We start from the raw sequence: 18,354 nt of genomic DNA on the forward strand, positions 1-18,354 counted from the left end.
TGCCTAATTTACTCCTAGTAAATTTTATTCTTGTGTTCTGGAAGACGACATCAGCATGTCTCTTGTCTTGTACAATGTCATGCCACTGAGCATACTTGCACAGTAAATGATTTTGTGTAATAGACAGCATTACGTGCCTAAGTACCCATGAGCAGGTGTTAAAATTGGAAGCATGTGAAGTATTCTTTTTTGGTAGGAAATAAGGAAATAAGTAGCAGACTCTTCAGGTTGAACTGCAATTCTATTTCATAGAAAAAAATATATGTATATCAATATTGAATATATATGTACATACATGTGTACATGCATATATACATATAAAATACATATAGGAAATTAAGAAAAATGAGATATAAATATATCTATATCTGTTTATCTAGTTAGATCTTAGGTAGATAGATTGATAGATTCTCACTTCAAAATAGTCAAAAAGGTACTTGATTGAACCTCACCAGTCTAAAATTTCCAGAAATTTCTTTCAGATTACCTTTTTTCTTTGCACTAGTATTCTTCATTAGCTGCCTTTATCTTTAAATTTTAAAATATTATATTTCTTTTTTTAATTTTATTTTTGTGTACATTTTAAACTTTTTATTTTGTATTGGGATATAGCCAATTAATAAACAATGTTGTGACAGTTTCAAGTGGCAGCAAAGGGATTCAGTCAGACATATACATGTATCCATTCTCCCCCAAACACCTCTCCCATCCAGGCTGCCACATAACATTGAACAGAGTTCCATGTAGTATATAGTAGGTCCTTGTTGGTTATCCATTTAACATATAGCGATGCATACATGTCCATCCCAAACTCCCTAACTACCCCTTCCTCCCACCCTTCGCCTGGCAACCATATTACTCAGCCATAAAAAAGAATCAAAGAATGCCATTTGCAGTGACATGGATGGACCTTGAGTGTCATACTGAGTGAAGTAAGTCAGACAGAGATGGAGAAACATCGTACGGTATCACTTACACGTGGAGTCTAAAAAGAAATGATATAAATGAATTTACAAAACAGAAACAGACTCACAGACTTCAAGAACAAGATTAACGTATTATGTTTCTTGATTTCCTGATGCCTTATATCACCACTTGTAATGTCTGGCTTAGATGTAATACACTCCCATGAATAGGCTGATCCCCAACTCCCTGCCTAATAAATAGGCCTGTATGATGTCTCGTTGGTCTTGTCTGTCACATTCACATCATTTATAATTGTAAACCTAATGATATTAAACATCCCTCTCTATACCAAGTATATCTTATTTATCTAAATTATTCTATGTGAACTGTCACAAATGTTGAGCCCCATAGATATAAACAAACTTGTGGGAGACAGGAGTCGAGGTAAGAAGTTCCAGGGAGCAAAACGAAGAGGAATCCTGAGACAGTACTGTATTCAAAAGGAGGCTAAAACAAATTTTGAGTAGATAATGTCATTCCTACTTATTATACAATTATTCAAAACAGTTGAATGTGTAAATATATGAGCATATTTTAAGACAATAGCATTTTTCACCATGATGTTCTCAATTTGATTTGAGAAGGCACTACTTATCATTTCTTGCAGGCTTACTATCCCCAGCACCAAATCCATATCAATCCCTTTGGAAAAATTTTTAGGAGTTTAATAGGAATTGAATATTTTTAGCTTTATTATGACATTTAAATATATTTTCCTGTTATTGCTTATTATAATTGTATGTATTAGATAATATAAATCGTAAACATAAATATATAAAGTGACAGTATAATTTAGATTATGGTCGTAGTTATATCACCTTCTTTTTTAGTTTCTTCATATAATTTTCTTTTCTATCTAGTTTATTATTATGGAGTTTTTGACATTTGCTCTTTAGATTGTGCTTTTATATTATGCTCAGTATTATACTGTGATTTTCTAAAATCTCTGTTCATAGAGATGATATGATTTTAGCATTATAGGCTGATTTGAGATGGAGAGTAATTTAGAAATTAAATCTGATCTACCTAAAATGCCTAATTCCTGATTCAACCAGAGAAAATTTTAAATTCATTGTTCAAATACTCATGGTACTACCAAAGGAAAGTATACATCTCACTTGTATATGAAATTCAGTGTTAAGCCTAATTCCTATCATTTCCTCATCTTCATTAACTCATGATCATATTGACATATTCCTAGTGACTGTGATTAAATATTCCTAGGAAAAATGTGTTGTTACCAAATACTGTTGCAGCGTAATCTCACTGGGAATAAAAATGACAGAAAGAAAATATTGATGTCCTTCTAGAAAAATCACTGGACAGTTTTGCTGATTGAAAATCTATACTAGCAGCATCCCCATTTGTACTTCTGAAACTGCTCTTCCTAGAGGACATTTGGCCATCCACTGAGGTCTCAGTAGCTAAACTAGATGAATACGTTCCAGAGTAAAAGGCACCCATTTTTCTTTCTTCATTTTGTTTTGTTTTGTTTTTCCTCACACTTTTTAGGGACCTGACAACTGTACAAAGTGCTCCCATTTCAAGGATGGCCCGAACTGTGTGGAAAAATGTCCAGATGGCTTACAGGGGGCAAACAGTTTCATTTTCAAGTATGCTGATCAAGATCGAGAGTGCCGCCCATGCCATCCAAACTGCACCCAAGGGTAAGCAACTTTACTGGCCAAAAACTCGATCAAGTGCATGTTGCTAATCAAAAGGTACACACAAGCATGTTTATCCTTTAGGCAACCTAGTAAATATATGATACTCTCATGCACACTTCTATTCATCTATATATATGTTGATTTTAAGAGAAATCATTTCTGCAAGAATGCTTTATGGAATTGAATTTATACTCACTAAAAATGTTTAATGACTTCTATCGACACCTTCATGAAGCTGGTATCACATATACATTGCGTGTGGTGTAGAAATTCTTCCAAATTTTGTTGGAAATTAAAGATATCAGAAAAAACAAGCAATTATATTTTTGAGATTCCACTTGATAAAAGTCTTTAACAGGCACTTTCTGTTTCTTTGTTGTTATAATCAACTTAAAGTGAGGATCTCTCTTTGGTAAATGCTGCCTTGTATTAGTCTTTCAACAAAATATAAGCAAAAGCAGTGATGATAAAAAAAAAAGGAATTTAGTGATATGCATATTAATAAAAATACAAGTACATTTTGTGAAAGTAATTCTATCATAGGTTAGCATATTACCTAATGTATCTTCAACTGATGTAGGACAGTTCAAAGATGGGTACACATTTTTTTAACTTTTCAAAAGGATACATTGTAAAATGAATAATAATTAGAGTATCTTTGATATTGATAACAGTTGAATAACAAAGGCGTTACAGAAAGAAGATAAGCACTGAACTATAAAAGAAATAGTGTCACTGCATCTAACGATTCTCAACAACTATTTCTTTAAAAGACAGCAAACCTGTTTTAATAAGGACTTTTCCTTTTCTTGTTTTCCTCTAGAAGGTGAATAAGTTTCGAATTGAGAGCAGGTTCACAAGCTCTATCCTCCTTCTGTCCAAAAATCCTCCTCACCATTGTGAGTGCCCACACACATGTACACACACACATACAAGCACATGCACACTTGTTGTGGAGAATCATCTTGGGTACTTTAGATCTAGCAGGAAAGTATGAGATTCCATAAAGAGATTTTCTGCCAGATTAAGGGCTGGCTGATAGGGAAAATTGAAGAAGTAAAGCAAATCACATCATTTTCTGCCAAGAGGACATCAATTTGCAGATGCTGCTGTAATTCCCTGCAGGTCAAGAAATCAGCTTCACTCTGTGAAGTGGCAGATTCTCAAAAGGTAAAGTAATATTCTGCCATTCAAATTCAAATTCAGCTTGGAAGAGCTAATGCCACCTCACTGGTTTACACATAAACACATAGTTTGAGGATACTGAAATAGTCACATAGACACTCTGCTTCAAGGAAACTAGAAAAAATAAGCTGCTCCCCTAGCGAGTTTTTGGCACTCAGGTTAAGGGTATTTCATGAAGAAACTGGTACTCTTGGAGCAGGAGAATCAGCAACAGAGAGGGAAAACTTTGCCTGCTAAAGTAATCATCCACAAGAGGGTTTTATTGTTTTGCAGCTAAAATTAAACCAGTAAATTATTCAATATAATGTTGATGTCAACAGCTGTTGCCATTCAAAATGAGACCTTTTGCTGTTTTTGCAAATCTAATTACAACAAAGCCATTAGGGAAATGAAAGTGAGATCTCAGAGCCATACAGAGTCTGGATGCCTGGCTGGTATGTCTTTCTCCTAGTCCTTTTAAATGATGATTACACAATAAAGGAAAAGATATATAGTGGTGGGAAAGTAGGAGGGACAACGAAGAGATCAGTTTACCACAGTTACAAACATTGGCTGTCAACCAAAGGGAGAATGAAGGTGGACCAGGAGAGAAATCTGACCAGATCATTTGAGAACTCTAGTAAATAAAAAGATGGCTTTAAATTCACTGCTGCAGAATGATGGGGAGACAGAATTTGAATAGTGTATTCCCTGATGTCTTCTAAAGTAAATGAATTCTATCACTGACTTAGTCCGGACAGATCCTTGTCTTTGTTTACATTTAGCTTCCTGCCATTCTTTTTCTTATACCCTCTGTATTGTCTGGGTTCACTCATTTGCATGAAAGTTCTGTGGTCTTAGCCCCAGAATGGAATCCAAATTTGGAATTTTTTTTTTTTTTAATTTTCTTTTATTATTATTTTTTTTTTCCAGTGGGTTTTGTCATACATTGATATGAAGAATTTTTAAATGCCTAACTCTTCCTCCGTTCACTGCTGTGATACTCTGGACTTTGAGATCCTTTTAAAGAAGCAGCGAGGTGCTCTGTGCACTCAGTTCCACTTTTTCAAATTGATCATGTAGAGATAGAAGCTTTTCTTAGAAAGATCACAGGGGCAGTAGGGATGATGGGATGAGTGACTATTTTTATTCTAAACACACGTAATAACTGAGCCATCAGTAAATGTGAACTTAACCAGGCCAACTCTACTTTGGAAAACACCTTTTCTTTTATTAATATATGCCAATATTATGTCAGCTAGGTAATGCTGGAACCAAGTTAATGGAAATAGTCTTTCAAATCACATTTTTCAGAAGGAAAATTCTTATTCTGAATATTGTTTAATGATTGCCTGAAAATAAAATTATCTATGTTATACCTTAAAAGCACTTTTACTACTCTAAAGGTATAATACATTAAATGTATTGACTCTAATAAGTTCTTTAGCTATTTTAAAAATTTGTGATCCATTTAGCTAGCATCTATCAGGGGAATCTCACTAATATTCCTAGAGAAAAAGTAAAAACATTGTCTCTTCTTGCCTTGACTAGAGGGCTTTTATTTTTGCAACCTTTCTCATTTCATTCATTCTTCAACTTTGCTATACTGAACACCTACTGTGTATCAGATCCAGTTATAGCTAAGTTCAGAAATAAATAAGACACAGCTCCTGACCATTAGGAAGTCACAGTCCAGTGAATTTTTATTCTTGCAATTTGTATCTCTCTCCATTAGTGATCCCTCGCTATATTTTGAAGTGATTAACAGGAATTTAAAACATAGAAATGATATTCATATGTAAAATTAGCAAGATAGAAATTTTAAAAGAGGACTTGTAACCTAAATTTAATGTGCAGGTGAGTGGTCATAGGGCAAAGATTATAGTTTCTTTGCTACCATTACTTACATTCATGACAAATGTCAATTTAATTTTGTTTTGAAGCATGAACTAGGATATTTATTTTTATAGGGCATCTTTTAAAATTTTCATTCAAAGTTTTTAATAATATTAGAATCATGGTTTCATATATAATTTTCTATATGCATTAATATTTTTCTTATTACTTCTTTTTATATTTTAAATGTATATAGTGAAATAATTTCATTAATGGAGTAAACAAGTAGGGCTGCTTGTGGGATTATTGTCAATACTTTTGTAATAAAAATTTTAAATATCCTTCCATTTTAATTATAAAATTTAGAAAAGATTTTGTCAAAATATCTCAACCATGTTACTTCTATGGGTCCATCAAGGTGTTTATAAATCAGTAAGTACAAGCATATGTTAAATACAGTTCAATATTTCAAATTCCAGTGTTTTTAATAACATAGTTTCTGAATTTTCTGAAAAGTGTCTACTTTAGGATACTAATTATGTAGAGAATGGTATTATTCCACATTTTTATTTAGTCTCTTATTTGGGATTTTGACTTCAAAAGTTTGATGTTTCCATTATTTTTTTTATTTTCCTGAATCAATATGAATTGCTTATGCAAACTTGTTGCTTATATAGAGTTGAAATAGAATATATGTATTAAGTACACAGTGACTTGTATTGAGTTTAAAAATATGGCCACTTCAGTCATACTCTTATTCTTCTTCCTCTTTCATTTTTCTTTTATCCTCAACTTATATATACCTTGAAATTTCAAATAGCCTACAAAATCTCCTAGATAAACTTTCTTGACCTCACATTCTGCCCCCTCAAGAGCTCCTCCCTTTTCCTTTGCTTCTGTGCTCATGTTTCCAATTTGCTTCTCAAGTCATAGCAACCTAAATTCTAGTGACCTTGACAATGTCAACTAACACACTCTTAGTAGTTCCCTTTCTAGACCTGTCTTGCACTGACAACAATGATCATCCAATTCCTGAGGATTTTTCATGACTTGGACCCCATGAAACTGGTATTAATTAATTTTACTCAATCATGTTTTCCTGTTTCTGGCATATGAGCTCATCTGATGTCATTTACTAATTATTGGAGTTCTTTGGGTTTCAATCTCAATCTCTGTTCTTCTCACTTTAAAGATCTTTCCCCAGTCATCACATCCATTTACATGATTTCAACCTTCTCCTGTATGCTTTTTCAAAGCTGGATCATTGTACTTGTGCCTCCAGCTTCCCCCTTCTCCTCCTAAACTCCTCCCACTGCTCAGCTCTCCATCTGCTGAGGAACATTTCTCACTGGATGTAGAACAACCACACTAAACTCTAGGTAACCATGAACTGAAATTATCACCCCCTCCTCCGTGAAAACACACACACAAAAGAAGGTGTCGCCTTCTGTCTGGCATTCTCCGACTGATGGTACCACTATTCTCCAAGGTTGAAATATGAGTCATCTTTAACTTCTGGGCTCTGTCTACTTCCATCATCAAACCAGCCATCAACTACTTTTTTTTTACCCCGCCCCCCCCATGCCTTTCTTAAATCTGTCCCTTTGTCTCTTATCCTAGTTACCATTCCCCCCATTTAAGCATCATTCTCTCTTTCTTCCTAGACTAAAACAGCCTCAGGGCCAAAAAAATCTATCTGAGGGCTCCCAGCTGACCAGTCTTTACAGGGCAAAGAGATCAATGTTAAAACGCATATCCAGCAAGTTCACAACTTCCTTAGAACCCTGCAGTGGTTTCCCACTAAGTTTATTTTTAAGCAGATGCTGTTCAAGTTCTGGTTTCTATTAAATGGTCTAGCTTCTTTTTTTCCTTCTCGCTATTATGTCATATTTTGTTCTCTAACTGTTCAGAATTATTTTTATCTGTGCATACACATCCTACCCTTCATCAGATCCGTGTTTTTGCTGCTGCTCTTTCCTACACCTTAGAAGTTATTGCCACTCCAATCCAGTGCTCAGGACCCTGAACTTCAGCCTCTTAACTTCTCCATGAAGGTTACCATGATCTTCTGAAGCTGCCTGTCCCTCCTCCACATCTCCTAAGCCACTCTTATGTCCCTTATTATATTTATCGTTTTATACAATACACATATGTTTATGCATCTGTCTCTTTCATTAAATTTTGAGCTCATTAAGAAAAGGAAAAATGCCCAATTCATCTTTTTCTCCCCCCAGCTCCTGGAATAGTAGGAACACTTAGAAGACATGTGACAAAGGGTTTTGTTTTGTTTCATTCATTTGAATGAGTGAAAATCTTTCATTTCTCATACTTTCCCCTCAAGTTAAATGTTGCTTTCACATATTTTTATCTTTCAAAGATGATTAGAAAGACACAGTTTGCAAACTAACTATAGCTTTCAGATTATCACTTGGTAATAAGAAGTAGATGATTGATTTTACAAAAATGGCAATATCGTATTAAAAAAAACATTTTGAAGGAGATATAATAGGAAACTAGAAAAAAATGACTCCCTTAGAATCAAAAAAAGCCATCTAATACAATTTAGAAACTTATAGCAATTAAATTTTTATTTTTAGAAATGGTTCTCATTATGGATTATGGAACCTATCCAATGCTATGTGCTCTGTATTTTAATTTATTTGTTTTTTTTAAAGATTTTTTTCAGTGTATATTTTATTTGCTTTTGTTGAAACACCTTTTTCTTGTATTTATGTACATTAAAATTTTTCTGGGCTACTCAAAGCCAATTCTCAAAAGAAAAATAATTTTTCACCTAGTAAGAATAATATAGCTGATATGATTAAGTAGGAAACTAGTGACTTAATTATTGTCATATATAGTTATATTTGTTTACCACTCTTCTATAATTTTCTATAGCTATAATGGACAGTCTGGCCTTATACATGAGAACTTTATTAACTCATTATGTGATGATTTTAATGTCAGCTTCTTTGTCAGTTGTAGAAGTGAGAATTTGGAAAAAAATATTGCCAGCAGAATTAGTTCAATAAATCATAGCTGTACAAGGAACCTTGATAATGCACTGGACCTGTATGTCTATAATGAGAGAAAAGGGAAAGAAATACAATTCAAATTCATTGGAAGATGGAAGGAATAATATTTCTCTGATACTTCAAAATCAGAATTCTGTGTACTTATGTTATTTGACTTAAATATTAACCTCAGTGGACTCTGTAGTTACCTGAGTCTCAATTTATTCATTTCCTTGTGGTGTATTTATTTGTTATTGTTTGAGTTAAATATTTTGGCAGTTTATAAAACTGTTTTTATTTGCCTGTTATGGCACTGCTCTTTTAAAAACAAATTCAAGATACACTGCAGTATGGTGAAACAAGTTAATCTGCTTTTTAAATGAATTCATGTTTATAGATAAGTATGTTTTAAACAGAGTCACAACCAAGGGACGGAGTAATGTGATTATGTAAAGTAACCATGAGAATAGCATTAAAGGTTGTTAACTCATTTTCTGCTAAAATCAATTTTTATTGAGCATTAAGCATCAGGTTATTCCATTATATTGAATAGCTCATGTTTGCTTTTTTATTTATTTTGTTTTTTACTTAACCTTAGAATGTTTTAGAAGAAACTGTATACGTGAAACCAATTATAACCATTGAGATATTAAGTTCTTCATCAAGACATATAATCATGAATGATGCTAATGAACTTAACGTATTAGAAATGAACAATATGTGTTTGGAAGTTATCCACAGGAACAGAGGACACTTTTCTTTGCATGGACTTGTTTCTCCACTTTCCAATGGGTGATATTTGTAGTTCATTTCTGGGTATCCTTCAAGTAATCATCTTCTTACCAGCTTTAAATTCATGATGTTCCAAAGTTGTCTAGTAACTATGATTAGGGTTTGACACAACTGGTATTGGTCTTCCTGATTCTTTTGAAAACTGACTAATTTTTCTTTCCTTGTATTTTTAAAATGTGGACCTTCTGCAGGTGCGTAGGCGCGAGTATAGAAGACTGCATCGGCCTGATGGATAGGTACTTGGTGTGCTTGCCTCTCGTGTTCTTCCTCCACGGCTCCGTGTGTGAGCACGGGTGCATGTGTGTGCATGCCACTGTGAATGGAGAATGATGTCTTCTGTTCTGTAATTGCCTGCAGGTGTAGCGGTCCCACTAGTCATGACTGCATTTACTACCTTTGGACGGGCCATTCCACTTTACCACAACATGCTAGGTAACATCTACCATGTTTCCATTTTGTCATTCAAATCCTTTCCCAATTATCATGGATTAAAAAAAAAGAAACAAAAAAACTACTAACCAGTCGGGTAAAGTTTATAATATGTTACATCAGGGAGTAATGAGAGAGGTATATAACTCTTTACATTTCAAGCCATATGTCTTACCTCTTCGTCCTTTATTCATTAAGATTTTGGAATCCAAATTAGTAATATCATTGATTTCTTTAATGTGTGTGATTTAAACATGATTTTAAATATTAACCTAGAACTTTAATAGAATCTTTATGTTCTTAATTATGTAGATGATTGCAAAAAGAAATATCTTTTAGAGGGTATTTTGCAAAAGTTGATCTGTTTTCTGAGGTGTTTCTTACTTGATTTAATTTCTGACTTTATTTTGAACTGGTTGGTATATTCCCTAGGTATCAGGATTACTATGAACTAAAGACTGTATCGAAAATATTCAGCACAATACAAGTTAAAAAACAAAGTATTTCCTTTATGTTTATACAAAAACCTATATACAGATGCTTGTAGTGGATTTATTCAAAATCACCAGGACCTGGCAATTATTCAGATGTCTTTTAATTGTGGTATATCCATACCTTGTAAAATCACTCAGTAATAGAAGGAACAAACTGCTGATATACACAAAACATGGATGGATCTCAAAGGCAGTATGCTAACTGAAAGAAGCTAGATTTTAAAGAGTACATACTATAGGATTCCATTTATATGGCATTTTGGAAAAGGCAGAACGATGGAGAATGAAACTGATCAGAGTTGCCAGGAACTGGGGTGGGGGTAGAGGGAGATGAGCTCTATTAGAAAAAGTCGTGAGGCAATTTAAAGAGATGATGGAACTATTCTGCATCTTAATAGTGATGATGGTTGCATGAACGTATGGACTTGTCAAAAACGGCTATGCTTTACATTAAGAGGAATGACTTTTACTGTACATAAATTATACCTCAATAAATTTGACTTTAAAACATGTCATGTTTAGGAAAATAGTAACTGTACAATGTGGTGTGGAAACACTGTTAGCTTTCTTTTTGAAACAAATTAATTGTATCTTTTGGAAGAGAAAATAGTGCTAAATTACAATTAGCAAAGTAACCATTTTGGATAAAGCACTGCCTTTTAATGTAAATTTTTGATTGAAGTGCATCGTATGTACTGTAAAAATATGCACAACATAAATGTAAAGCTCAATAAATTTTTTCCAAATGAAGCATTTGTGTAATCATCAGCCAGATCAAGAAACAGAATGGTATCAGAATCAGAAACACTTCCTGAGGCCCGTTTCCCTTGAGCTAACAATGCAGGTCAATTTGCCTGCTTTTGTACTTTATCATTGAATCATGCACTATGTACTCTTTACATCTGACTTCTTTTGCTAAATATTATATGAGATTCATCTATGTCATTTAATTTAGTTGTAGTTTTTTATTTATATGATATTTTGCCTTTAAATGTTTTTAAAACAGTCTAACATGATATTTCTTATTAGTAAATTATTTTTAATAAAATAGAGAAATCAAATTCTAAAAAGAAGAATGTGTTAGTTAAGTGATTTATACAACAGTGGCACTTTGTCATTTGGGCACAATCAAGATCTATTAATACAACTGTTTAGAGCAATGTCAAATTGTGAAAAAAAAATTAATAAATGAGAGAGAAACAGAGAGACAAGGAGGGAAAGAGAACCTAAGGCCCAAACTGCAGTTTTATAAACAAATGTCTGTTTACTCCTATATATATATATTTTTCCTCTTTGAGACTTGGTTGAGTCACTGTACTATCACTTTGAAGTATGTATGTGCATTTGTTTTTGATGATTTATTATAATCATTGCAACCAGTTAACAAGAGGCAATATAGTATGGTGGTTAAATGTGCTGTCTTTGGAATCAGATTTTCTACTATTTTTTAGATGTGTGACTGTAGGTAAGTTCCTTAAATTATCTGAGCTTTGCTTTCTTTATTATACAATAGGGCTATTAATATCATTCATAAGTTGGCTTGGAAGATTGAGTGAGTGAATAAGATAGTGCCTGATTTAGCAAAATCACCCAGAATGTATTACTTATCACTTCTCTAGATAGAAAATATTTTAAATGGTAGGAATGGAGGAGCGTACCCCTCTAAAGGGTAGCAAGTCTCTCAGAGTAACTCAGGGAGCTTTGATATGTCCCTCTGTCCCTTTGATAGGCCCTTTAAAGGAAGGGAGGACATTTCTTTCCTCATCTTGAAAATCGCTGTTTTAATGAGGGCCACTGGTACCAATGGCAGTAGGTCATAGGCATAGGCATATGGAGAGACAGAGAAAGTGTTAAAACCATAGTGATAGATGACTTAGGTTTTCAGTGATAGTAATTGAAGTTTATCACTCAAAATCATAGTGTGTCTTACAAATTTAATATTTCCAACATTTAAACAAAAGTGGTTTGGAAATTTTCATTCCTGCTGTTTCCATAGATTTCCAAGCCATTCCTTTTAGTCTTGGGTTAACAGGTCAAATTCATATTAGCTTTCCCATATATAAATTTGGGTTTTCCTGGTGGCTCAGATGGTAAAGAAACTGCCTGCAATGCAGGAGACCTGGGTTCGATCCCTGGGTTGGGAAGATCCCCTGGAGGAGGGCATGACAGCCTGGAGAATCCCCACGGACAGAGGAGCCTGGCGGGCTAGAGTTCATGGGATCACAAAGACTCAAGCGTGACTGAAGTGACTAAGCACTGCACTTGACCAGTAGCAGCATATAGATTGTAGAGTTCAGCCCATCATTCTGATGAAAAATCACCTGTAGGCCTTGGTGCAGGGAAAGAGCAGAGGTTCTTGAATGTGAAAACCTGGGGTCAGGTATTGACTCTACAATAATTTTTATCTGCAAAATGAGGACAATAATGGCAATTTTTAAAGTGGGAATTCTTATACCTCATAAAATTGGTGTGAAGATTAACTGAGATAATGAAAAGGAACTGTTGTTTAGTATGAGTTCCCTTCTGGTAGTTATGAATCTACTTGAAATATTAGTAAAATAATCTTTTTAAAAATTTCATGAGGTTGTGCTCTATTGGTATTTTATAGCAGGTCACTGATCCAGTAATTCAATGGCTGTGGAATTAACACATTCAAATTTCTCAGGTTCTAAGTACCTAAATTTTGTATCACATTTCTTAGTATAATGATTTCAAATAATTGATGGTAGATAGCTAATTGTTCCTTTTAGATATCTCTAGATATCTTTAATTAATATCTGTTTTTAACATAAATTTAAGGCAGTTTAAGTTATTCAATTCTTACATTGACTTACATTATGCTGACTCTGTTCTTCAATTGTATTGTTGACTGACTTGTCAGCTGCTGTTTATAAGGTAGTTTGGAATTTGCATAAAAGATTTAGCTTGGACACTTCAGAAAATATTTATGAGCATGGAGTGTTTTGACATGTGTTGGATGAGAAATAACAAGTATCTCCTTTCAGGTCCTTGGTATTGCAGTAAATGCTTACTTCTCAGGAATGGGGTGGATATATATTTAATTGAAATCAGGGAACTAGTTTAGTAATATACTTCAGGTCATTTCTCATTTTTAAATTCCATCACAGTTTAAGCTTCTATCTTAATTGATTAAAATACATTTTATATAATAGGAGGAGAAAAACATGAGAGAAAATAATTGTTTTAAGTTTCATACATAATATTTTAACTGGGAGATTATCCAAAACCTAGTTTTCTTTTAGTCACAGAAAATTACATTGAGCATGTCAATGTGGTCATTTCGAGATATTTAGAGTTCATACTCCCTACTGCCCCATTATCCTCTATTCTGTTTCCTAAACCAGCAGGAAAAGAGATTGAAGATTTAAATGAAAACAGGTGAAATGTTTCCAATCTTGATCGACTTTCATTTTCTAAGCAGTGTTATTCTTTCCCGACCCTGCAATTTACGAATTGGTTTTCCACACTCCATTTACCTTGTAGGCTGCTGCTGGAATTCCTTCCAGGAAGATTGGACAGGATAGAATAGAATTTATTTTTTTACTTGTAGTCTACTAGAATATGCTACTTAAAATGAAAATAATGTTTGATATTTTGAAACTTCTCCATACTTTCCTTATTTGAAATAAATTCCTTAAAAATAGCATTTAGCTTTGATGTTCTTCGTATTCCATCAAGAATCTTATGAAGAAATACATTTAGAAAAGTTTTATTTTTAAAATTCTTCTTGGTGCTATTTATTTTAGCTTGTATATGTGCTGTTTTTGTATAGATTCTGCTAGAACTATGTATTCTGTTCTATTTTATTTTAGTTTCTTAGTCAAATATATATCCAGAGCTTTTTAAAAATCTTAGTTTCTTACTCTTCTAGAGCCTAAATTTGTTCATCTCAACAAGGAAACTCTGTTGGCAAAGCATTTTTTTTTTTTTAGTTAGCAATTCAAACTTTAATAATTTTTTTATTGAACTTATAACAACTGACAGAAATGATAACTAGTAGATGTATGTTCAAGCATTTTTATCTGGCTATTTGTTTCAATTCAATTATTCTGGATGCTTCACAATATGAAATAAGGTAATCGAACTTAATTTAACTCCCTAAATCTCATATAGGCAGATGCGTGAAATGTTTCATGCCTGTGTCACACTTTTACTTTACGATATAGTAGTTATTACATAAGAGGTCACATAACAGTTTATCCTTTAGCAGTGTGACCCATGTGTGATAAATGAGAGGGCTGATGTGATGTTCTTGGCACTACTTTCACAAATGGCACAATCTTTTTTCTTTGCTTGTTTTGCCTCCAAGGAACTTAATTTGTAACTTATGTCCAAATCGAATAGTCAAAGTTGCTTGTAGACAGTTATGTTATTTGAGTGACAGTTGAGTTATGACCCATAAGTTCAATAAATAAAAGTACACAGACCTTTTTTATTATAAGTTTATCCTCAGTCTACCATGTTTCATATATTAAATTTACTTTTGAATTAAAGAGAGTTCAAAGAGGTGAAGGAGAGTGGGTGAATTTCTTTTTCTCCAGATGATTTGGGTCCCACACTTTGAAGTACTCAAAAAATACCAAAATTATCGAAGAATCTTAAGTCAAGAGTAAAACATCTCAGATCAATTGCTGTTAATTCCTTCTCATACAGTTCAAGTGGTTATTTTAAACAAAGGTATTCAGTGGCGCAGTTTGCATGAGTGGCTTTTGTAATGATATTAAAATGTCCATACATTGTTACAAAGCTTTTACAGATCCTAGAAACATTAATATTAAACTCAAATTTACTGACCGTAAAAATGTGACCCAAAGTCATATTTTTGACTGAAAGTCAAAAGAGATTTTAAGAGCATTGACTTTAGGACTATAATAGAAAATCTAAAGATAGCATTACTGAACTGGGAAGATGTTTATTATGCCAGTTAAGGGTCAAAGCAAAAATTTAGTAGATCGAGGTAACCATTATGAATACTTTTTTACTCTTTTTCCATCAGCATCCTTCTATGGTGTAGAAATTATGGTGTTTATAATTAGTAATTTCTGATCTGGAATGAAGTCAGGACTGCCTTCTGTCAATGATCTCAAAATATCTTAAGCTTCATCGAAATTCATTACTGAATGTCTTTCATTGAATGGAAGGAAAAAACAGATATTCCTGAAGAGTTAGCTCCTTTCTTTATACAGATATTTACAGTTTTAAAACTACTCTGCATGTCTTTTTCCCAAGATTTGACCTCTGGTGTATATCTTATAAAGTACAATTAATAGGTATAGGTATGTCATCAATATTACTAAGTATTTTTAATTGTGATTTTAGACTAGAATATTCTATATATATATAGAATATTATATTCTATTTATAACTAATATCTTTCAGATTAAGAGCTGTCTATATTGCAATCAACTAAAAATCTAAAACCCTTGCAAACATTTCTGTAGTACATAGAGAGATGTATAGACAATGTACAAAGGAAGTGAAAAAGTGGCAGATATGGCAAAATGAACAAGTAACTCCTAATAAAGAGAATTGACTTCATGCTTTCCAGTGACTAACATGTAAATATGTTAAACAGTAAATTATATATACATGTATAGTATGTATATACATAGGACTTCCCAGGTAGCACAGTGGTAAAGAATCCACCTGCCACTTCAGGAGATGCAAGAGACATGAGTTTGATCGATAGGGCAGGAAGATCCTCAGAGTAGGAAATCGCAACCCACTCCAGTGTACTTGCCTGGGAAATCCCATGGGCAGAGGAACCTGGTAGGCTGCAATCTAGGGGTCGCAAAGAGCTGGACATGACTGAGCATACAAGTGTATATATGTGTGTGTGTATTAATAGCTTAGTTGTGTCCGATTCTTTGCAACCCCATGGACTGTATGTAGCCTGCCAGGCTCCTCTGTCCATGGAATTCTCCATGCAAGAATACTGAAGTGGGTTGACATTTCTTTCTCCAGAGGATCTTACTGACCCAGGGATCGAATCTGGGCCTTCTGCATTGCAGGCAGATTCTTTACCATCTGAGCTACCAAGGAAGCGTGTATATATATATCATATATACATATATACATACACACATACACACACACTCACATATATATAATATAATCCCTTACTTAAATCTGACACAAAAGTTACCAGTAAATTATTGAAAGTCCTATGTCTTACCCACTGAAATGTTGTGAAGTAATTAGCCTCCAACTAATAAAAAATTAAAAAAAAAAAAAAAAGAAAGTCCTATGTCTTTTCATCCAGTCAGCACCCAAATACAATGGATTAAATATCTTGGAATTAATATGCTATAGAATGATTAGGGTTAACACATATAGCATATATCCTTGGTCATTTACCTACTCCTGGTATTTAATCTTTAAAATCATGCTTAGTGTGTGTGTGAAGTCATTTGTGTTTATAGAAAAAAAGCAGAGTAATAGTATAACTGTGAATGTATTAAACATTTCCTAGGTGAAGATATTAGTGAATTTAGCATCTAATGGTATCATAGTTTTCCCTCAAAACCTATTTTGAAATTCAAGATATCATAGATCTGGATTGTATACTTGATAACTAAATGGTAAAGTTTAAAAACAAACAGCTTTGTGATTAGGTAAGGTGAATGAATTGTTCAACTACTATATGCTTTCTATTACTTTGTAAACAATTACCATAAACAGAGCAGCTTAAAAACTGAAACAAAAATAAAAGCACAGTTCTATAGGTAAAAGCACAGGCATGGCTAGGTTCTCTCCTTAGGATGTCACCAGGCTGAGATCAAGGTGCTGTCTGGACCGTGTTCTCAACCAGAGCTTGGAGTCCTCTCCCGAGAATAGACAGGTGATTGGCAGAATCCAAGTCTTTGCAGTTGTAGGACTGTGGCTGCCTTCCATTGCTTGCTGTTTGCTGTGGGCATGTAGCATGTCACGTAGCCTGTTCCATCTTTAAAGATGGTGACTATGTGGCAATTTTCTCATTATTGAGTCTTTTAGGCTTTATCTCTGTGAACTCTAGACTCATATTCAAAGTCACCTGAGATTAGATCAGGCCTACCTGATTGTCTCCCTGTCTCAAGGGCAAGTGATTTGGGACCTTAATTACATTGCAGAATTCTTTTGCAACACACCTAGAATAGTATTTGATTGAATAACTGGGTAAATGTATGTTTATACACTAGAGGCTGAAATCCTGGGAGCCGTCTTTGAATTCTGCTTACCTGGCCTACCATATTACTTTCAATGATTCTTTTCTTATTTCTTCCTGTCCTGGAAGGAATTTTGTCTCCTTCATCCCATGTAACTTTGCCACATAAGAACACCTTTAAGTCCAAGAGAAATTGGTCTTACTACCATCAAATAACATATTCCTTGTTTGCCTGAAAGAGAGCGAAAAACAAGTACTTAAATTATTATCATAGAACTAAAATCAGGGTTCTTTTGTACATTTATTTTCTATAAGGTAAGGGGTCAATAAACACATTGGCTTTAGGTGTTCAGTACTCCATTTGTGAGCAGTAATTCACAGAATAATCAGGATCAAACTGCCCCAGTGTTAACACCAAATTTATGGCATTTCTTTTTATTTATCAGAGAGGTGAGTCTTCCATAAGCGAGCTCTAAACCTATTCTATTCAGTATGGTAACCACAAGCCATGTGTGATCACTAACTTTGAACATGGTTAAAACAAATTGATATGTACTGTAATTGTAAGATGTACACTGGATTTTAAAGACACCATATGTAAAAAGGAACATAAACTATCTCATTAAAATTTTGCCATATTGATTCAAATGCTAGTAATTTTGGATATACCAGGTTAAATGGAATTTTATTATAATCAATTGCCTCTTTTAAAAATATGTCTACAAGAATATTATAAATAATCATTTGCTTGAATTAGATATCTCATGGACAGCACTGCTCTAGAGCTGTCATAAAACTTGGAATACTCTTATCAACGAAAACCTTTT

General features: G+C 33.6%; 1 protein-coding gene across 4 annotated transcripts in view; it reads left to right on the forward strand.

Annotated features, from left to right (window-relative positions):
* Positions 1–18,354, forward strand: part of ERBB4 (erb-b2 receptor tyrosine kinase 4) — a 1,232,786-nt gene that overhangs the window by 954,669 nt on the left and 259,763 nt on the right. For 2 of the 4 annotated variants that reach the window (XM_043445436.1, XM_043445438.1), the window contains exons 15-16: positions 2,479–2,633; positions 9,631–9,675. In XM_043445436.1, the coding sequence (XP_043301371.1) occupies positions 2,479–2,633; positions 9,631–9,675 (200 nt within the window). Of the gene's footprint in view, positions 1–2,478; positions 2,634–9,630; positions 9,676–9,796; positions 9,872–18,354 lie in introns of all 4 variants that reach the window. The other 2 variants (XM_043445435.1, XM_043445437.1) reach the window with 1 other exon arrangement.

This window comes from Cervus canadensis, chromosome 24 (assembly GCF_019320065.1).
Source record: "Cervus canadensis isolate Bull #8, Minnesota chromosome 24, ASM1932006v1, whole genome shotgun sequence".
Lineage (NCBI taxonomy): Eukaryota > Metazoa > Chordata > Mammalia > Artiodactyla > Cervidae > Cervus > Cervus canadensis.